This window comes from Dendropsophus ebraccatus, chromosome 2 (assembly GCF_027789765.1).
Source record: "Dendropsophus ebraccatus isolate aDenEbr1 chromosome 2, aDenEbr1.pat, whole genome shotgun sequence".
Taxonomy (NCBI): Eukaryota; Metazoa; Chordata; class Amphibia; order Anura; family Hylidae; genus Dendropsophus; species Dendropsophus ebraccatus.
In genome coordinates, this window is record NC_091455.1 from 29,067,532 (window position 1) to 29,090,787 (window position 23,256).

Sequence of the window (23,256 nt, forward strand, 5' to 3'; positions counted from 1 at the left end):
TAATCCTTGCCGTGCTCTGCATTCTGCTAATGACCTTACACTAACCTCTTCCATAATCAGAACCTCTCACTCCCGCCTCCAAGACTTCTCTCGTGCTGCACCAATCCTCTGGAACTCCCTACCCAAAGACCTCAGACTTATTTCCAACACCCCCAGTTTCAAGCGTGCCCTGAATATCCATCTCTTCAGGTGCGCTTATGACCTTTCCTAATCTCGTCCCCCTCTCTGCTATCCCTTCTGCATCCTCACTATAACCTCTTTGGTGCCATCTACTTTGTACTTGCTACCTTAGCTTAGAAAATGGCATGTGACTGGCCCACCAAATCACCTATATGCACTTTGAGATTCTATGTACAATGACTGGAACATCGACAAACAAAGCCCTTGTTGCCTCTCGTGTCACCCTAGTCTGTACGCTCTCGAGAGCAGGTCTCTAATTGTGTATTTTTAATTTTACCTTAATTTATTCATTGTATAATTTAAGTATAACCTGTATTGTATTTATATATTTAAACAAGCACTGCGGAATCTGTTAGCGCTATACAAATTAAAAGAAAAAAAATCATGATAGAAAATAGTTCATAGTTGGCTAAACTTCTAGTAACTCTTGAGTTCATAAGAAGCAAGATACACGGTAGGTTTACCTATTCTAGCACTATGTAAACTCAAAGATAACCAGGACACCATAACAATGATGTGAGATGTATCGAGTGAGAAACTCCACTTAGCTTCATTCCCCATTCCTCATTTAGTTTTGACAATGTCGGCCCTGCTAGATCAGGAGCTGGAATCATCACCGGTGTCATCATCGCCTATGCTGTCTGTGAATTAGCAGCAGTAAATCTCTATCCAAATAGTTACAGAATGACAAACACAGGAGGCCAGACAGTGATCATAAAGCTCTCCATTATTACAACAGCCATAAACCTCCCAGAACATTGTTAAGACATTGAAGATTATCATGTTTTACTATGACCTCAACCAAGACTGAAGATGCTAGAAAACAAAATCCTCGACATTACATTCAGATCCGAAATCCCAACTGAAACGCTGATACGGCAAACAGAGAAAACCTATATGTTATAATAATGTATCACTAACGGGATATTAGGAGAATATTACAGGTTACCGAGTTTTATGGCCATTTTATCAATAGGCATTTATCCAGAAGAAAACGTTATGAGCAAAATGTTTCATGTTGCCAGAAACAGTGCATGTATCCAGTGCCAGCAAGAAAGTGCACCCATCTAGTGCCAGTAACGGTGTGCAACCTATCCATTGCCAGAAACAGTGCATGCATTCAGTGCCAGAAACAGTGCATGCATCAGCAACGGCATGCAACCTATCCATTGCCAGAAACAGTGTATGCATCCAGTGCCAGAAACAGTGCATGCATCAGGAACGGCGTGCAACCTATCCATTGCCAGAAACAGTGCATGCATTCAGTGCCAGAAACAGTGCATGCATCAGCAACGGCGTGCAACCTATCCATTGCCAGAAACAGTGTATGCATCCAGTGCCAGAAACAGTGCATGCATCAGCAACGGCGTGCAACCTATCCATTGCCAGAAACAGTGCATGCATCCAGTGCCAGAAACAGTGCATGCATCAGCAACGGCGTGCAACCTATCCATTGCCAGAAACAGTGCATGCATCCAGTGCCAGAAACAGTGCATGCATCAGCAACGGCGTGCAACCTATCCATTGCCAGAAACAGTGCATGCATCCATTGCCAGAAACAGTGCATGCATCCAGTGCCAGAAACAGTGCATGCATCCAGTGCCAGAAACAGTGCATGCATCCAGTGCCAGCAAGAAAGTGCACCCATCTAGTGCCAGCAACGGAGTGTGACTTATCCAGTGCCAGAACCAGTGCATGCATCCAGTGCCAATAACAGAATGCACCCATTTAGTGCCAGCAACAGAGAGCACTCATCTAGTTCCAATACTCAAATAGTATGCACCCATCCAGTGCCAGCTATAGTTTGCACCCATTTAGTGCCAGCAACAAATTGTGCCCATCTAGAGCTAGCAACAGTGTGCACCCATCTAGTGCCAGCCATGGTGTCCACCATCCAGTGCCAGCCACAGTGTGCACCATCCAGTGCCAGCCACAGTGTGCACCCATCTAGTGCCAGCAATAGTATGCACCCATCCGGTGCCAACCAGTGCCATCCACAATGTGCACCATCCAGTGAAAAGTCATAATGTGCACATTTCCAGTGCCAGCCATAGTTAGCTTCACATTTTTAGCTGCAATGTTCTCTACAAAAAGTCACATCGTGTTTTTTTTTTCTATTTCCATATACATTAGACTATACATATTAGTTGTGTTGGCCATAATTGCTGATTTCAATTGAACCAGCTGACGATCAGAGGTGCACAAATTGTTTAATATATGTCAATATTTGTTAATTTTTTTCACATTATTTTTTATAATTAGTAAAACTAATCTCTATTGTTATTTTTATTGTTTGCTGTTTTTTTCCCCCCTCGTTGTTATTTTTTCCTCTATTGATTGGTTTAAGCGCACAATTCATCAACAAAGGTTTAGTGGACGATAAAATATTATGAATGTAACTTTATATTTCCCAACAAGGAGCCTGTAGAAAAAACCAACAAGAAGGAAATCCATTAAGGAGCGCTCATAAGTCACCGAGGGGGAACCATCTGTAAGATAAATGTTTACTTTTCCCATGGGCAGATTCCGAGCACTTTGAAATAAATAGAAAACCTTGATTGTGAAATAACAAGTTATCATTTATAAGTGTGAGAACCGAACAGAAACCGCCTCTTACCCACAGATGGATACAGTCCTCACAGGTTTAGCACTTTATATTTTCCTTATTTATTTACAATGAGATTTGGCATCTATTTCCCCTTATGTACTATAGCGCCGACATAGTCTGCAGCCCTGTACAGTCCCCAGTGCAGGACACAATCCCTATCCCAGTTTTTTTTCATCAGAAACCAATTAACGTATCAGTATATTTTTGGAACGTGGGAGGGAATCCGTACAACCAAGGACAAACTCCATGCAGATGTTTTCCTTGATCAGAATTAAAGCCAGAACCCCAGTGCTGCGAGGTAATGGTGCTAACCACCGAGCCACCGGGAGCATCTGCTCTCCACCCACAATAGAGAATGCCGCTAGATGTTTGTTAAGCCGTACAAAATACTTAGAAGCTAAAATGTGAACTTTACATCTATTAACTCCTTGTGATCCATTGTTGTAAATGTGCAGGCTTAGGCCATGTTCAGACATAACACAACCGTGTTCACCCGTTGTTCACCCGGCTGATACTGCAATATCGGACATGTGAACATCACTTCGACTTGATTGGAATGTAGGCACATTCGGGTGCACATTTGAGAGTGCCTGCACTCCAATTAGCCATAGCACGCAATGTAAAGTACAGGAGACGCACTTTACATTGGGTGCACAGTCTATTTTGTGTGGCCGCTGTTCACTGAATAGCGGCCACACAAAATAGACATGGCAGTTTTCTGTGCGGTCGCATGAAATCCCAATATAGACACTGTATTCACTGCGGCTAGGATTCCATAAGGCATAGATAAGGGCTTCTCTCAATCGTTTCAGCCATTAGTGGAGATATCAGCACCCAGACCCTAACCAATCAATAGCTGACAAGTCACTATGACAATTTTTTTTTTAAGTGATAGATATCCTTTTAAAAGTAGTCGCTCCTATGACATTGAGTTCGCGCTGGTATTTTGAAGAGCCAAAACGTACAATCTTCCCTTCCCTTTCATGTGTTAATTACGACACGGTATTAGGGAAAGCAATGAGTTAATGAATGAGCCGTCATTTGTCGATTCTGACCAAATTAATAATCATTGGCCGTCAGCTGCACATCTTCCTGCATATTAGGAAATGTGCGGCTGACAGCTGATTAAAGCTAAGGGCTGCACGGATGACCTAGAGATCTCTCGTGTAGCCCTGGTGCAAACATGACAAGCCATGGCTTGGTCAAGGAGTACAAATCACTAAGGAAAATGGAAAATAAAATGGAGGATCACTCAGACCTGCTGAGATTTATCAGAAAACATCTTTTATTGGAACTCTAGGTTGTGCTTCTGTTTTCCTAATTCACTTACACATGTACAGATAAACAGACAAGTAGGTGTAACCATTTGGGAGTGTATCCCTAGTCAGTCTAAAACTGTCCAATTAGAGCTGTCAGGGCCAAATTCTATAGGGAAAAACCCATTTGACAAGAGAAATGTCAGCGCCCAGTTGTCATCATATTTTTCAGATTCTAGGAGTGATGGCAGAATAACTGCACAATGTATGGAACTAATAAGGATCTGAATCTGTAAAGTTTGTGATAAAGTAAGCGAGGGGGGGGGTTATGATTGACACCTTTATATATGTTACAGGGCCAAATAAGGTTAAACAGGGAAGAAACAAGAACGAGGGGACACAATCTGAGATTGTGATTTACTTGGGGGAAAGAAAATATTACTTTACTGAAAGAGTAGTAGATGCTTGGAACAATCTTCCAGCAGATGTGGTTGGTAAATTTACAATAACAGAATGTAAACCTGCCTGGTATAAACATATATGTATCCTAAGATAATAAGAAAGGTGATACTAAAAGGGAAGACTGAATGGAGCAGGGGGACTTTTTCTGTGGACAATTTTCTGTTTCTAATACTCTATGTGATGCTTTAGATACTTGTTATTATACAGTGAGTACACGTAGTTACGTATAGTTACCAATAGCAAGGCCTCTGGAAGTGATGACCTTATCACCTTTAATAAAACATATGGATTTTCCTGGCAAGAAGTGGAGCGTTTGTTGTAACAAAGTGCGGATGTCAGTTTTCTCATTCCTGGAATCTTTTGGAATGAACGGAATGAAAGCAGAAGATTTAGCTCAGAAAATGGATACAGTGTCTACTGCTAGAGATACAGCTCATATACTCCAAGGGCCCTCGGAGAGAAACACAAATGTAACACATGCCTCCATCTCCATTTTCACTTTTATAGCATGTTTGGAATTTTAAAAATATAAGATAAATAGATAGATAGATAGATAGATAGATAGATAGATAGATAGATAGATAGGAGATAGATAGATAGATAGATAGATAGGAGATAGATAGATAGATAGATAGATAGATAGATAGATAGATAATAGATAGACAGATAGATAGGAGATAGATAGATAGATAGATAGATAGATAGATAGATAGATAGATAGGAGATAGATAGGAGATAGATAGATAGATAGATAGATAGATAGATAGATAGATAGATAGGAAATAGATAGATAGATAGATAGATAGATAGATAGATAGATAGATAGGAGATAGATAGATAGGAAATAGATAGATAGATAGATAGGAGATAGATAGATAGATAGATAGATAGATAGATAGATAGGAGATAGATAGATAGATAGATAGATAGATAGATAGATAGATAGGAGATAGATAGATAGATAGATAGATAGATAGACAGATAGATAGGAGATAGATAGATAGATAGATAGATAGATAGATAAATAGATAGATAGGAGATAGATAGATAGATAGATAGATAGATATATAGATAGGAGATAGATAGATAGATAGATAGATAGATAGATAGGAGATAGATAAATAGATAGATAGATAGATAGATAGATAGATAGATAGATAGATAGATAGATAGGAGATAGATAAATAGATAGATAATAGATAGGAGATAGATATATAGATAGATAGATAGATAGATAGATAGATAGATTCAAAAGAAGCCATAGCACTCACAAGAAGTAGAATTATAAATTAGTGATTTATTATCCCAAATGGATAGATGATTCATAGATAGGAGATAAATAGATAGATAGATAGATAGATAGATAGATAGGAGATAGATAGATAGATAGATAGATAGATAGATACAAAAAGAAAAATTCATGAAGCAGCACTACTCCTAAGTAGGTTGGTGCCTGCAGATTGCTCCTGCCACGAGCCTCAGTCAATATAAATCCAAAAAGTCCGCAGCACTTTCATCTATGTTTCGCCACTATTCACCCCTGCAGACTCTGACTGCGACTCCACGACTCCGACTCCACAGCCCTGCTGCGAAGGACCGAATGGCACCTTATTCCATGTGAACGATTTTTGCACAAGCAACGATAAATATATGTCCAGGTCTTATTAAGCAATCAACGATTTCTCGTTCGTCGTTTAATCGTTAACGATTATCTGAACGATAATCGTCCCGTGGAATAGGGCCCTTAGTAATGCCTAATAAATGATGATCCTGGACAGGAAGGTCTCATTTAATAACTCATAATACCCTAATAAAGGATTCTCCTGCCAGACAGCCCCTCCGTGTAGAGGAAGATAAAGCAACCTTATACCTGTGGTTAATGGATGCAGCCAATAGTGAATACCATAGGAGAACATATAAAAGCATCAGATACACTAAGAGGATCTCTAAAATCAGATGAATCATCCACAAAGAACACAAGTCGCACTTGATTTCTCTTGGGAACAGGAAATATATTTTCTTTTCTAAACATCTAATTCCAACAAATTACAAATTATCAGTTTCCTTCCCCCTCGGCCCTTGTTTCATGATGACCTTGTTACTATTCATCATGTGATTAAACCTTACTGTCTGGGGTTATTTCAGTGACTAACTTAGGGGAACACTAAACTCTGAGCTCGGATTTACTGGTTTACTACGACAAACAATAAACAGTGTTCATAAGGCAGTATAGAAAATTACTAAAGGAGTCATCCAGGGTTGGAGAAGACAGGCTAAAGCTGCACCATTCTTGTCTATTGGTTTTAGAGGGGTAATTCACAAAAAAAAAAAAAAAAAAAATTCTTTCAAATCAACTGGCACCAGAAAGTGCAAGAGATTTGTAATTTACTTCTATAAAAAAATCTTGAGTCTTCCAGTACTTATCAGCTGCTGTATGTCTTACAGAAAGTGGTGTATTCTCTCCATTCTGACACAGTGCTTTCTGCTGCCACCTCTGTCCATGTCAGGAACTCTCCAGAGCAGCAGCAAATCCCCATAGAAAATCTATACTGTTCTCCAGACTGGAAAAAAAATACCACTTCCTGCAGGACATACAGAAACTGATAAGTACTGGAAGGCTTGAGAATTTTTAATAAAAGTAAATTACAAATCTCTGGCATTTTCTTGCATCAGTTGAATTAAAAAAAAAAAAAAATTGGTGAACAACCCCTTTAAAAATTGCAAAGGCATACACAAGTGCAAAAGTTTTTTTTTCTAATCTCTTTAATCCCTTTAAACGATGTCACTAATTATAATGTATTGTTTCTATTGAATTCATAGTAATATGATTGTAGTTACATCGAGCTCTGTACTCTGTGTGTTGATATACATTCAAGGTTGGACAGTAGGAGTTCTGGTCATACACCTCTATGCCAAACATGGTAGAAGGCTCTATGCTATCTAAGATATTAGATCTTCATATCTGTGCTTGTTTTATTCCACAGCTGGAGAACTACATAGTGGACAATATGAAATCTGAGATGGTCCAGATGCAGCAAAATGCAGTTCAGAACCAGACGGCAACCATGTTAGAAATAGGAACGAGTCTTCTGAGCCAAACAGCAGAGCAGACGAGGAAACTTACAGATGTGGAAACACAAGTAAGTGAGTGTGGAAATACATATATATATAGCATTTCATTTTTATGTACATTGTTATTGGGGCAGCCATCTTGCCTAAGATGTTTCTCATAGTATTTAAAGATAGGCTTTACAGAAAGCCCCATGGTAATAGGAACAAAAACTGGGGGAGACCCTATTGACTCTATTTATATGATGATATCGCCTTTCATTTTAATCCCGCATGTGATGATAAGGAGGAGTCTGCTGTCATCTTAATATCAGGTCTAGTGGAAAAATGGTGTGGGCAAGAGTTGCGAAGCTGTGTAGTAGTAGTAGTAGTAGTAGTAGTAATAGTAGTATAAGTAGTAGTACAGTATAGAACATGATGGATAAGGCAGCAGATGTGCGGTGTGTAGTAGTATAGTACAGTATAGGACATGATGGATAAGGCAGGAGATGTGCGGTGTGTAGTAGTATAGTACAGTATAGTACATGATGGATAAGGCAGGAGATGTGCGGTGTGTAGTAGTAGTAGTAGTACAGTATAGGACATGATGGATAAGGCAGCAGATGTGCGGTGTGTAGTAGTAGTACAGTATGGAACATGATAGATAAGGCAGCAGATGTGCAGCTGTGTAGGGGGAGTAGTAGTAGTAGTATAAGTAGTAGTAGTACAGTATAGTACATGATGGATAAGGCAGCAGATGTGCGGTGTGTAGGGGGAGTAGTGATAGTAGTATAAGTAGTAGTAGTACAGTATAGAACATGATGGATAAGGCAGCAGATGTGCGGTGTATAGTAGTAATACAGTATAGGACATGATGGATAAGGCAGGAGATGTGCGGTGTGTAGTAGTAGTAGTACAGTATAGGACATGATGGGTAAGGCAGGAGATGTGCGGTGTGTAGTAGTAGTAGTACAGTATAGGACATGATGGGTAAGGCAGGAGATGTGCGGTGTGTAGTAGTAGTAGTAATACAGTATAGGACATGATGGATAAGGCAGCAGATGTGCGGTGTGTAGTAGTACAGTATAAGACATGATGGATAAGTCAGGAGATGTGCGGTGTGTAGTAGTAGTAGTAATACAGTATAGGACATGACAGGGGGTAGCCCAGACCATTTCTTACCTTACCGTAAAACCTCCCCTCCCCCTTCCGCTGGACCAACCCTCTCGTCCCCGAATAAGACACAGAAACCTGCTTGGAAAAATTGGCCACAGCAGCCATTTTATTAACAAAAAACAACATACAAAATATTGCACCAAATATTAAATCCAAATATTAAAACTAAATATAGAAATAAATATACATATATACATATCCAACGGCAAAACAAGTAATGTTAGATACATATATACATATCGAGCCTTTTTAATGTGCAGGGGTCCTTGGGGCTCCAATTTCCCAACCAATCTGCTCCCCATCAATTTAAAACCTCCAGCCGCCCGCTACCGGCTCAAAGGCCCCACACCCTCTATATAAAGCTCAGCAGATGGCTGAATTGACCATAACTATAACTCCGCTCCCCGTGACACCACACTGGCAGGAGCCCAGAACTTCCCCTGATGATACCAGTACATCAGAGGATTGCTACCCATGTACCCCCAAGTCAGAATATGAGACCAACCCCAAGGACCCTCCACACCCGCCACAGCTGCCATGACAAGAGAAACAAATCCCCCCTCCCACATACACAAACATAGAGGCACCCACAGCCCAGAACACAATAAGGGAGGGCGGGCGGGACTCTCCACACTGCTCTCTCCTCCCGAGTGTTACCATGAGGAGAGAGCCAGTTCCTTAAGTAAGCTCTGTCCCCTCCCTGTTCCCTCCCCAACCCCTCCCCTAGCAACTCCCGCGCTGTATCTCCTATCTACCACTTTAACCCCCTCATGGCTGGACACCCCGTCATGGCGGCTTACCGCTCACGAGGGTCGCGTGCAGCCTTTCTTGATGGATAAGGCAGCAGAATGTGCGGTGTGTAGTAGTAGTACAGTATAGGACATGATGGATAAGGCAGGAGATGTGCGGTGTGTAGTAGTAGTACAGTATAGGACATGATGGATAAGGCAGGAGATGTGTGGTGTGTAGTAGTATAGTACAGTATAGGACATGATGGATAAGGCAGCAGATGTGCGGTGTGTAGTAGTAGTACAGTATAAGACATGATGGATAAGTCAGGAGATGTGCGGTGTGTAGTAGTAGTAGTACAGTATAGTACATGATGGATAAGGCAGCAGATGTGCGGTGTGTAGTAGTAGTAGTACAGTATAGGACATGATGGATAAGGCAGGAGATGTGCGGTGTGTAGTAGTAGTACAGTATAGTACATGATGGATAAGGCAGCAGATGTGCGGTGTGTAGGGGGAGTAGTGATAGTAGTATAAGTAGTAGTAGTACAGTATAGAACATGATGGATAAGGCAGCAGATGTGCGGTGTATAGTAGTAATACAGTATAGGACATGATGGATAAGGCAGGAGATGTGCGGTGTGTAGTAGTAGTAGTAGTAATACAGTATAGGACATGATGGATAAGGCAGCAGATGTGCGGTGTGTAGTAGTAGTACAGTATAGTACATGATGGATAAGTCAGGAGATGTGCAGCTGTGTAGGGGGAGTAGTAGTAGTAGTACAGTATAGAACATGATGGATAAGGCAGTAGATGTGCGGTGTGTAGTAGTAGTAGTACAGTATAGTACATGATGGATAAGGCAGCAGATGTGCGGTGTGTAGGGGGAGTAGTGGTAGTAGTATAAGTAGTAGTAGTACAGTATAGAACATGATGGATAAGGCAGTAGATGTGCGGTGTGTAGGGTTAGTGGTTGGGGTTGCCCTTTTAAGTGATTTTTTCTGAAATAAATACCAAAAGTTTCGGATCTCAGAATTTATGGAACATTTGAAATTACTTTAATCAATGCCAATTTGATTTGGTCATCTCTATTTATTAGTTGTAACACGCATCAGAAGAGGCCCGCCAACCCCCATATTTATACATATATATACCCCCTCTATCTGTAACATAAACAATTTATACTGAATAAGGAAAAGTGAACACGATGGTGACGGCAGAGAGGGCCTGGCCGCGTCCAGTCTGTGATGCCAGTTAATAGGTATATTGAATGTACCATTCATCTATAGGTTAAGGTCATCCCGTAAACTAAACAACATTTCAGTTCAAATAAACACGGGGGCTAATAGCTGCGGGCGATCCGTGTTATCTAAATACATTACTGGGGTCTATTAATTCTTCTGTGTACCAGATTATTAATTTCCCAATGAGCGTTTGTGTACGTAGATTTATTTTTCTTGTAGAAATACTACACGGGCTTCAGTATAATTGCTGCGACATTCACACTAATTCTCAATGAAGACAAACAAGAAGCAATGTGTCTGTTATTTCTTGGCTGGATGAATTCCTTCCTAAAGGGATAAATGTGTTCCTGAAATAAAGCAATTAGAAGATAGCATGAATACAGTCAGTCCTAGAGGCTGTGACATGTAGAATCATATTACTATTATAATAATTGCTAATTATTTTATACAATTATTATATTGTTATTAAAGGGCTCAACCGAACCCGAGCGTGCGGCATTTGATTACCGGTGGCTGCAGTTCTGCCTTCTGTTCTGGTCTCTGCACAGGCAGCGGCTGATTGGCTGAGCGGCAGTGGCATGTTTCGGCCAGTGATTGGCTGTGATGTATATATATATATATATATATATATATATATAACTCTTGCTCCCCGATAGTCAGGCTGTGTAATACCTCAGTAAATGATCTTTCAGTTTACAGTTTATGGCTATGTTCACACAACGTAAAAGTACAGCCATCGGCAACAACGGCCGTGCTTTGTACGGGTGAATACACCGCATTTTCTTTTAAGGGATCCCAGCCAGAGTGTATACACATGGTATATCCTCCGGCCGTGATGCCTCACGGCGCCGCAAAGAACTGACATGTTAGTTTTCTGCATCCGCAATTCAGTAAATTGCGGCCGTAGAAACCCATGTCCGTTCACACAATGAAGCGAGCGGCTCCAGTTGCTTGCTTCATTGTGTGCTATGAGGGTTCTGATGCGGGCGCGCGCTGATGTGCCTGCATCAGAACACTGCGGCCGGAAAGATCATGAAGAAACCTGGCCGGGTCACGGAACGTCCAGTCTCATACGCCATGTGAACATGGCCTATTAGTGGGCTTTCTAATAGAACCTAAGGGGTTTTCCGGCCATTAAAAAACTCTTTATAGGTTGCTTCCCCCTATACAAAACATATCTTATTCATATCTCTCACACTCCCCTGGTGTCCTCCTGCAGCCTCTCTGGGCCCCCGTTCTTCCAAGTTGAACTGGTGTCGGCAGTGACAGCCCGATCAGCCAATCACTGACTGAGATGGGACTGCACCATGGCCAGTAATTGGCTGAGTGGGTGGTCACTGTTAAGTTAAGTTGGTCGCAATGGGGGCACATCTCCACCACTTCAGAGTCACCATTTTGAACTTAATACAAATCTGAGCAGGATCACCCATCCCCAGTGCTGTTTTTGGAAGAACACAGTCATGTTTTTCTCATCCCAGGAAGCAACTACTATACGTTAGTATCCCACGACTATGAACCATAATCCTCATTTTAGAATCAAATCTACAAAACTATCTGTGACTGCTAGATGATGGATTTTTGGACACGACTCCAATAACCATGGTTTCCAAGCAAAATACGAGAACTCTATTATTAAAATATGGATTGTTTAACCAAAACAAGTCGGCTGAACGTGGGACTCCGAGCGCTCCATGCCAATGACAACCCACGCTGGTCCCAAATTTAACACGCGTTTTGGTTTTCTTTCAACATTATGGTTCAATCTGATGTTGTAGAAATTATTCGATCATTTAACAAAGCAAATCTGGTGTTTTTTTAGTTCCCCGGGTCCCTCGGCTACATCAGTACCGCTGAGCTGTAGATTTAGTCCTACCAAACTCTCATGGAAAATAAAAATGGCTATCAAACCTGACAAGTCTCCTGGGCAGATGTGAGCTCCACCTTGTCATCAAATAAAGCTTTCTGTAGGACCACCATGAAAATACCAGGGGAGATCTATAACTACAGGTTTACAATAACATTTACGTATGGTTCAATGACATGCATTCTTAGGGCTGCCATAATACATTCTTACACTATCACACTGGGCTTGTTTGTTTTCCATCACGTTTTGTTAGACTAGGTTATATAGTTTTATGCCCCTGCGCTAACGTAACGTAAAATGACATTTTGATATATTGCCGTTATTTTTTTCTCCTTTTTTTTCCCAGGTCCTTAACCAGACGTCCAGATTAGAGATTCAGCTGTTAGAAAACTCGTTATCGACCTACAAGCTAGAAAAACAACTCATTCAGCAGACTCATGAAATTATAAAAATCCACGAGAAAAACAGGTATTTCAATCTCCACCATGTTGTTAACATAAGATCATAATTGATACTGATTTATAGTGGTTACTATCAATGAAGCTTGGGGACATTAAAGGGGACTACAAATCTAACCTGCTGAGAGTACTGTATGTGCCTTCATCCTTGGCACCGTTCCTGTGCAGTTTTTTTCTAGTGCTCCATATGGTAAGACAATCTAAAGCACTGCCCCACCCCAGCCAGCTCGCTCCTTTGATATTCATTGGTAGGGACCAGGCAGCCAGGGGAAGATTGGCACTCTGGGGGAGAGGCAGTGCTCTAAATTACCTTAATGTATGAAGCACTACATATCAACAGCACAGAGAAAAAATGTAAGGAACTTACCTTCATCCTCAATGCCAAGTGAGGATAGGATATGCTTGGCTGCTTTGACCTGGAAACATGTAAAAGTGCTCATTTGCTCCTGTCTGTGGCCAGGTCCACCCAAGCATCTTCCTCTTCAGCCTCTAGTGACTATTAAATGATCAAGGTTTTTACAACACCCTACAGAAGGGCAAGGACTCCTGTCTATTTGACAGGAGTCCCAGCTCCTCTAAAGTAAAGCAGCAATGAGTTATGCATTACTGCTCACTGTTCTTTCAAGGAGGTAACTGCAATGCCATGCTCTATTTCTTGCCGATACAGGGTAGGCCTCCTGTTCAGTATATAGTTTCCCTTATTCACTAGTTCAGAAAATGTAATTCAAAGTCGGCCATACACTTTAAGCCTACAGGAAGTTTTTATTGTTAGGGCCTACTCGTAGTCTAAATACATCATGTGCACTTTTTGTTGCTTTGTTAACTTTTAAATCATTTTACAAGCGGCACATATAAAAAATAGACACAATTTGGGCCCACCGGAGGATTGTCCGGTACTCTGTTGGTTCAGTCCATTACTATTTACCTATACTTATAAGGGTGAATAAATGTGGTCTTTTATGGTATTTGTTCATCAAATTAGTTTTAGTGTTCAGTGATTCTTGTGTGATAAAGTGTATAATTATTACATGCGTGGCTTTTATTTCCTTTTCAATGTATTCATCCATTTCAAAGAGCTTTCTTTCATTTCCCCATGTACTGAGCCAGGTACTGAGATCTGTATAACCTACTGACAAAAGTGAAGACTAGGATCATAAAAGAGAGATATAGTGATATTGTTTGGTACATTAAAGGCAGGAATAATGTGTTCTTAATCGATTTCTCATGAGGAATCTGACTAACTGGAAATGACACAAGAGAGTAACTTTCAATAAGAAAAACTGGCAAGAAATTATAAAAGACACAGCCAAGACTTTGTCTGCCCATGTTGTGAGCCAGCCAGTTCTTTCTTAACTCTGTATTCTAGTATTGTTATATATTGCCACTTTAATATGAGGTTGGATAGGATTTCCTTTAGATAGAAAAATGTACTATTTTCTGATAGACAGACAGACTGACAGACAGACAGACAGACAGATAGATAGATAGATAGATAGATAGATAGATAGATAGATTATATAGATACTGTAGATAGGCATAACTTGACGCCTCAATGCAACAAGAATAATAGGGGCCTTAAAAGGGTTTTCCGAAAACAGGTTAAAAAAAAATTAAAATGCTATGGAAATATAAAGCATTGCTTACCTGTCCACTCAATGTTTTTAAAAACACCATAAGCCCCTCCCCCAATAAAAGATCAAATCACACCCCTTTCCTAAAACATAAATAAAACATGTAAAAATAATGAATTTAAAAAAACATATTATATACCTTCCCATCTTTTAAAATATAACAATATTTGCTAGCAGGAGCTCAGCTAGCAGCCGTGTTGTGGACAACACCTGGCTCAGACTGTTTTTTTAGGTCCACCCTTCAAGGATAACAGGCTGGACATGAGGCCCTTTTTTTAATTAAGAGAAACATGTGACCAAAGCATCTTACTTCCATGCAAAAATGTAAACTCTTGCCCAATATAGATCAGCGTATGCGGTTCAGCAGTGTTTAGCAGTGTTACAAGCCAAATACGACAAACATACAAAACCCCAACCCCAGATTTGGACTCTTAAGTAAAATATTCCCATATTGGCCACACAAAAGTTCTAGGTTGGAATATGGGTATCGGGACACTGCAGAAGAACATTCAGTCATGTCAGACACTCATATGTATGGGAAGATGGGGAGAACTAACACTTTATGCTGCTCTACTCCCTTATATTGACCTCCATCAGTACTTTGTGGATAGGGGATAAATCCTGTTAGTAAGGTTTACTATTTAAAGGAGAAAAACTTTCCATTTTCTGTAGAATATGACCTTTTCCAGACATACAGTATGTTGTTCATTAATGTTTATCAGTATCAGAATTAATCCCTGTCATCCGCTATAATAAAACAATGGATTCCGCTGTATATTTCCATACCGCACATGAAAAATCCAGAAAAGGGGCTGAATGAGCACGTCTGCCCTACAACCAGACAAAAGCCGCTCAGACAAAAGATTGGCAGCTGCTCACACTAGGTGCTTTGTCCCGGAGATGTGTACCCAGGCAGAGAGAGATGGATCAAAGTGGAAAATTCTCTCTTGCAGAACTTGTCAGCAATTCTTCCTACCACCCGGCTTATTGTGTCTTGTCACTTGCTGTAAATGCCTCTAACACAGTCTACTGGTGTAAAGTGCTGCTCTTTGTCTGGTATCACAGTTGAGTAACCCATCCTTGAAAAAAAAAAAAATTATACAATCCCATAATATACACATAGGGGGAGATTTATCAAACATGGTGTAAAGTGAAACTGGCCCAGTTGCCCCTAGCAACCAATCAGATTCCACTTTTCATTAGGCGAGTGAGGGGTGTCAAGGTGGGGAGGAGACATTGGCCTCCTCCTGGCACTAACCCGGCTCCCATGCACAGCGCCAGTCTATTCCTGAGCACCGACCCCCCCCCAGTCTGATACAACCCCCTCCCCTCTGTGATGCGTCTCCATTAGAATAAATAGAGCCGCATCACAGAGGGGAGATTGTCACACTGGGGGCTGGTGGGCCTGCCCCCAGTGCTCCAGGGTGGGCCGGTGCTCGAGAATAGACTGGCGCTGTGCGCGGGAACTGGACGGCAGTTAAAAAAAAGGACCACACCATCAGCATGCCCAAGTCAGCGCCGGACTAATCATGTAAAAAAGCCAAAGCGATGTAGCTGGTGGTACATTCACTTTAAGCCGATATGCTTTCGTTATGTCTGTTTTTTCCGCGTCACCTTCATTAATGGGGCGCACGCCTTTAGTAAATCTGGAAGGTTTTTCACAGGACAAATCTAAAATCTTCCATCTCACCACTCTAGAAGTGGCTGTTTTTTTTTTTTTTTTTTTTTTACAGAAAACCCATAAAAAAATGATGGTTTGCTTAGTAAATCTGTTGGTTGTGGCAGGTTTTAAAGGACACACCCATAACACGCCCACTTGCCGGGTTTTTGGACAAAAATTATGTGTTTTTTTCTCAGATTTTTGGAAAAATAGTGTCACACACTTTTAGTAAATGTGTCGGAAAACACCAAACTGACAGGGAAAATGGACAAAAACCTGAGAATTTTCTGACTGGAACACGTTGGCAAATCAGCCCTATAGTATTTTGTGCTGACATCTAGTGGCCACTATGATAAATAACCCCGAGTTCTCCTCCCTCTTTTTATTTGTTTCCTTCCTACCCTTACCCTCAGGTGCTGTAAGAAGAAAAATAGAGATGAGCGAACCTGGAGCATGCTCGAGTCCATCCGAACCCGATCTTTCGGCATTTGATTATTGGTGGCTGCTGAAGTTAGATAAAGCCCTAAGGCTATGTGGAAATCATGGATATAGTGATTGGCTGTATCCATGTTTTCCAGACAACCTTAGACCTTTATCCAAGTTCTGCAGCCCCCGCTAATCAAATGCCGAACGTTCGGGTTCAGATGGACTCAAACCAGAACCCGGTTCGCTCATCTCTGAAGAAAAAGTGTCAGTGTTGACCAAATCAGCCCGCCAGAATCCAACTTTTACAGTTCTTATGCATGCGACCCATTGTGGTTTTTGGCCAGCGCTCCTATTTGCACCTCCTCATCCACCAGGTTTCCAGATTCCTTGTGGTTATTTTTATTACAGCACTTTTTTTTACTGTCTTGCACTATTAAAAGTTTTAATAGACATTATTGAAACAGGAAACTGCAATATTTAACCCCTTGAGTACCAGGTCAACTGCATTTTTCTGTTACTATTTCAATGTAACTGTATGAGGCTTTGTTTTTACACAAGTTGTACTTTTTGCAGCAGCCTTGTTTCATACATATACAGAAACACTTAAATTATATTGATTTCTATTTTGGCAAAAATGTAGAAAAAAAAGGCGATTCTGCTGCATTTTTTTTACAACATAATAATATATATAATAATAATAATTATACAGACTCTCATAGCCATAAAAATACCAATCAAGTGTATATCATTCAATGTCTTGGGAATGTATTTACAGTAAAGTTTATTTATGGTAAGAAATTTTTATTCATTTATTCAGTAAAGGAATTTTAGTTTAAGTGTAATTTTACCTTTTTTTTGTAGTTAGATTATATATATTTTTTTAAAATTGTTATGTACTGGCATACATCTTAATGTTAGTACCATAGCCTGTGTACTAGTATTACATAGGTAGATGTAAGAAAATACAAAATAAAAAAGGGCAGAAAGCCCTGAGATCCCTTAAAGGGCCCTGGCTTAAACAATGGTACTGATAAGAGTACCGCACCTACTATTTATAAACTGTGCCTGGTGTTGTGGCTCAACCCCCTTAAAGGGTTACCCCAGAGGAAACAAATTTTGAAATCAACTGGCATCATAAAATTATTTAGATTTGTAAACTATGCGGTATGTTGTATGTCCTGCAGGAAGTGGTGTATTCTTTCCAGTCTGACACAGTGCTCTCTGCTGCCACTTCTGTCCATGAGAGGAACGTTCCAGAGTAGTAGCAAATACCTATAGACTCTGGACAGTTCCTGACATGGACAGAGGTGGCAGCAGAGAGCACTGTTCCAGACTGGAAAGAATACACCACTTCCTGCAGGACATACTGCATAGCAGCTGATAAGTACTGAAAGACTTGACATTTTTTAAAAGAAGATGTTTATAGAAATCTGAATAACTTTCTGGCACCAGTTCATTTGAAGAAAAAAAAAAAAAAGAGGAAAAACTCTGAAATACCCCTTTAACCCCTTAGTGACCGCCATGCTGCCTTTTAACGGCGGGCGCATCGGAATAAATTACCGCCCGGCGGCGGCTGCAGGACGGGTGATCAGCGGTCAGTGTGACCGCTGACACCCTCCTGTAACTGCCCGGAGCGGAGGATTCTCCGCTCCGGGCAGTTTAACCCGTTAAATGCCGCTGTCAAACCATGACAGCGGCATCTAACGGGTCCCGGTGGATCCCGGACGGCGCCGTGGGTCACTTACATGATCGCGATGTCCCGCGGCGCCGTCCGGGGTCCCGATGTCTCCATGGTGATTCCGGGGTCCTAATGAAGGTCCCCGGGGTCTCCATGGAGATGCCTGATGCTGACAGGGGTGGCCGTGGCTATTGCCTGTCAGCATGAGGTATGATACAATACATTGCAGTACATCAGGTACTGCAATGTATTGTATCAGTGATCAAAGTATTTTACACTAGTGTACAGTAATGTACACTAGTGTAAAAGTAAAAAAAAATAAAAAAAAGTGTGCACCAAACACAACACAGCCCCCCCCCAGCCCCCCCCCAATAATAAAGATGCATTACATTCCCCATACACTATAAAACATTACATAAAAGTGATCAAAAACACAAATCCTATACATATTTGGTATCGTTACGTCCGTAACAACGCAATCTATAAAACTATATCAATAATTATATCGCACGACACACGCTGTAAAAAAAAAATAAAAAAAACAGTACTAGAATAGCTGTGTTTTATCAATCCACTTTAGAAAATACGTCATAAAAGAGATCAAAAAGTCATGTACATATAAAACTTGGTATCAATAGAAACTACAGATCTTCCCGCAAAAAATAAGCCCAAAATCAGCTCTGTCACGCAAAAGATGAGAACGCTATGGATCTTGCAATGCAGGGACAGTTTTTGTGGGTTTTTCCTAGGATGATAGTTTCTATTGCGCCAAAGCGGTAATAGTTAAAAAAAACTATACAAATGTGGTATTGCTGTAACCGTAGCGACCCAGAGAATACATGTATTATGTTATTAGTGACCGCCGATACGGATTTTTACGGCGATCACTAATGGGCTCTATTCTGCTGCCATCAGCTCTTTATGGCGATGGTGCAGAATAGTGCACCGGCGCCGGTAATGCCTGCAGCCCCCTCCTCTCAGCTACCGGAGGTAGCTGAGGGGTTGGGGGAGAGTGTGGGGTCAGTCCCGGCCAGTCCCCTCACCGGTGATCGCCGTTATTATCAGTATAAAGGCGGCTACCGGTAACGGGCATTGCCAGCGCAGCTGAACGCTTTCATCTCTTCTCACCGTGAATCCACAGTGAGAGGAGATGAAAACAAGTCCCCCCATCCCCAGAATTAACCCTAGTGACCTGGCCACTGACCCTCCCCTCCCTGGGCGGCCATCTGATCCAAGATGGCCACCGTCATCACTGTGAACAGACTCTGTTCACAGTGATGGATTCCTAAAAATGATCCAAGCTTCATTCTCTCCACCACCGGAGGTGGCGGAGAGCATGGGGCAATGATCGGTGACCACCCGGTGTGGTCCTAGTACAAGTGATCAGCGGTATATACTATATACCACTGATCGCTTGTTCCAAATGGTGCCGGCACTTTTTTACGCCTGTCACCAAAGTCAAGTGCCCTGGATTACCCGTAACCACCCTGGATTACTTGTAACCACCCCAGATTACCTGTAACCACCCCAGATTACCCATCACCACCCCAGATTACCCGTAACCACCCCAGATTACCCGTAACCACCCCAGATTGCCCGTAACCACCCCAGATTGCCTGTAACCACCCTAGATTGCCTGTAACCTCCCCAGATTGTCCGTATCCACCCCAGATTGCCCGTATCCACCCCAGACAGCCCATAACCATCCCAGATAGCCCATAACCATCCCAGACAGCCCATAACCATCCCAGACAGCCCATAACCATCCCAGACAGCCCATAACCATCCCAGACAGCCCATAACCATCCCAGACAGCCCATAACCACCCCAGATTGCCTGTCACCACCCCAGAATGCCCGTAATCTCCCCAGATTGCCCGTAATCTCCCCAGATTGCCCGTATCCCCCCCATAGCCCATAACCATTCCAGACAGCCCGTAACCACCCCAGATTGCCAGACTGCCTGTAACTACCCCAAATTGCCTGTAACCACCACAGATTGCTCGCAACCACCCCAGATTTCCCGTCACCACCCCAGATTTTCCGTCACCACCCCAGATTGCCCGTTGCAACCCCAGATAGTCAGTGAACACCACCAGATTGCCCGTCACCACCTCAGATAGTCAGTGAACACCATCAGATTGCCATCACCACCCCAGATAGCCAGTAACCACCCCTAGATAGCCAGTAAACACCCCAAGATTGCCCATAACCACCCCATACAGCCAGTAACCACCCCAGATTGCCTGTGACCACCCCAGATTGCCTGTGACCACCCCAGATTGACCGTAACCACCCCAGATTGACCGTAACCACCCCAGATTGACCGTAACCACCCCAGATTGGCACAGACTGCTCGTAACCACCCCAGATTGCCCATAACACACCAGATTGCCTGCTGCCACCTCAGATAGCCAGTAAACACCCTGAGATTGTCTATTACCACCCCAGATAACCAGTAAACACCCACATATTGCCTGTAACTAAAATGACACTCCTTCTCTTCTGAGCCCTGCTGTGTGCCCATACAGTGGTTTATGCCCACATATGGGGTACCATTGTACTCAGGAGAACCTCCGTTACAAGTTTTGGGGTGCTTTTTCTCCCTTGTTCCTAGTGAAATTGAGAAATTTCAAACTAAACAAACATGTTATTGAAAAAATTCAAATTTTTTCATTTTTACGGTCTAGTTTTGAATACTTTCCTCCAATACCTGTGGGGTCAAAATGCTCACCACACCCCAAGATAAATTCCTTGAGGGGTGTACTTTCCAAAATGGGGTGATTTTGGGGGGGAGGGTTCTATTCTGTAGACATTACAGGGGCACTGCAAACGCACCTGGCGCTCAGAAACTTCTTCAGGAAAATCATGCACTGAAAATGCTTGGCGCTCCCTTCCTTCTGTGGCCCGCTGTGTGCCCACACAGTGGTTTATGCCCACATATGGGGTATCGTTCTACTCAGGAGTACCTGCGTTACATATATTGGGGTGAGTTTTCTCCCCTGTTCCTCGTGAAATTGAGAAATTTCAAACTAAACAAACATATTATTGGAAAAATTCTATTTTTTCATTTTTACTGTCTTCTTTTGAATACTTTCCTCTAATACCTGTGGGGTCAAAATGGTCACCACACCCCAAGATGTATTCTTTGATGGGTGTACTTTCCAAAATGGGGTGACTTTTGGGGGGGTTCTATTCTGCTGACACTACAGGGGCTCTGCAAACGCACCTGGCGCTCAGAAATTTCTTCAGCAAAATCTGAACTGGAAATGCTAATAGGTGCTCCCTGCCTTCTGAGGCTTGCTGTGTGCCCATACAGTGGTTTATGCCCACATGTTGGGTACCGTTCTACTCAGGAGAACCTTCATTACAAAATTTGGGGTGCATTTTCTCTCATGTTTATTATGAAAATGAGATACTTTAATCTTAACAAATATATTATTGGAAAATTTCTATTTTCCATTTTTTTCCGGCCTAATTGTGAATACTTTCCTCCAGCCCCTGTAGGGTTAAAATGCTCATTATACCCCCTAGATTAATTCTTTAAGGTGTCTAGTTTCCAAAATGGGGTCACTTATGGGAGTTTCCAGTATACAAGCCTCCTAAATCAACTTAAAAAAAGAACTGGTCCCTAAAAAAATCAGTTTTGGAAATTTCATGAAAATTTGATAATTTGCTGATACATTTCTAAGCCCCGTAACACCCTAAAAAAGTGAAATATGTTTACGAAATGAAGCCAGAATAAAGAGGACATATTGATAATGTGACTTACTAACTAATTTTTGTCATGTGCCTTTTTTTTTAGAAGCAAAGAATTTCAAAGTTCGTAAAGTGCAAAATTTTCAAATTTTTCATTATATTTTGATGTTTTTCACAAAAAACACACAAGACAGTGACCAAATTTTGCCACTAACATAAAGTACCATATGTTATGAAAAAACAATCTCAGAATCGCTAGCATACGTTAAAGCATCACTGAGCTATAAGCGCATAAAGTGAGACAGGTCAGATTTTGAAAAATGAGCCTGGTCATTAAGGCCCAAACAGGCTTGGTCCCTAAGGGGTTAATATGAATGGGGCCAAAACCATCCACAGCTCATAGAGTCTGCTGCTGTTTTTGGAATAATAGCAAACTCCTTGTAAAACTTCCACTTAAAAAAAAAAAATCTCGCTATATTAGTAGTGACAAGAAAATTTCTATCAGTGTCAGTATTCGGCGCTATGTGATTTCATAAAATTGATTAGAATCTAGATGTCTATCATTTTCATTTCCTAATACTGTTTTGCTAAATGATCTTAAATTTCTAATAGGTTTCAAGTGGTTTCTGATGAAATCTATGAACTATCAGCTTCTATGGAAGAATAACATCAGAATCTGGAATTTTCGGGGAGTTTGACCATTCAAGGCCAATAAAAATATGATTCTTATTTCATGAACTGAAATTATTCCCCTTATCAATGATGACTTCAAAAAACGCTTTCATTTCCATCCAAATCCCCTGAAGGCGCCCAGATAAATGTTTGCCATTTCTACACAATCACAGACTTGTAGCTGTAACTGATAGATTTTTTGCACATGAAAAATTATAACTTGGGCTGAAATACGTCCAGGATAATTATTTTGGCAAATCACACAATAGACGTTCATCAAGCCGTGAACTTTGAAGATGGATGAACGTTCAATATTTAGATTTCGAACTAAAGTTGAGCTAATATAATTTATTGTGTGTAGAGATTTATTTAGTATATGGAAAGTCTACCCACCCTTTGTATGATTTATATTGCATAGAGTGATTTGAGTACAGATGAGTCTAGCCTCCCAAACCCAGATTTGTTCC

At 41.4% G+C, this 23,256-nt stretch overlaps 1 protein-coding gene across 1 annotated transcript in view; it reads left to right on the forward strand.

Annotated features, from left to right (window-relative positions):
* Nucleotides 1-23,256, forward strand: part of ANGPT1 (angiopoietin 1) — a 219,659-nt gene that overhangs the window by 111,243 nt on the left and 85,160 nt on the right. The window contains exons 2-3 of the mRNA XM_069957200.1: nucleotides 7,491-7,646; nucleotides 12,913-13,034. Coding sequence (XP_069813301.1) covers nucleotides 7,491-7,646; nucleotides 12,913-13,034 — 278 coding nt within the window. The remainder of the gene's footprint in view (nucleotides 1-7,490; nucleotides 7,647-12,912; nucleotides 13,035-23,256) is intronic.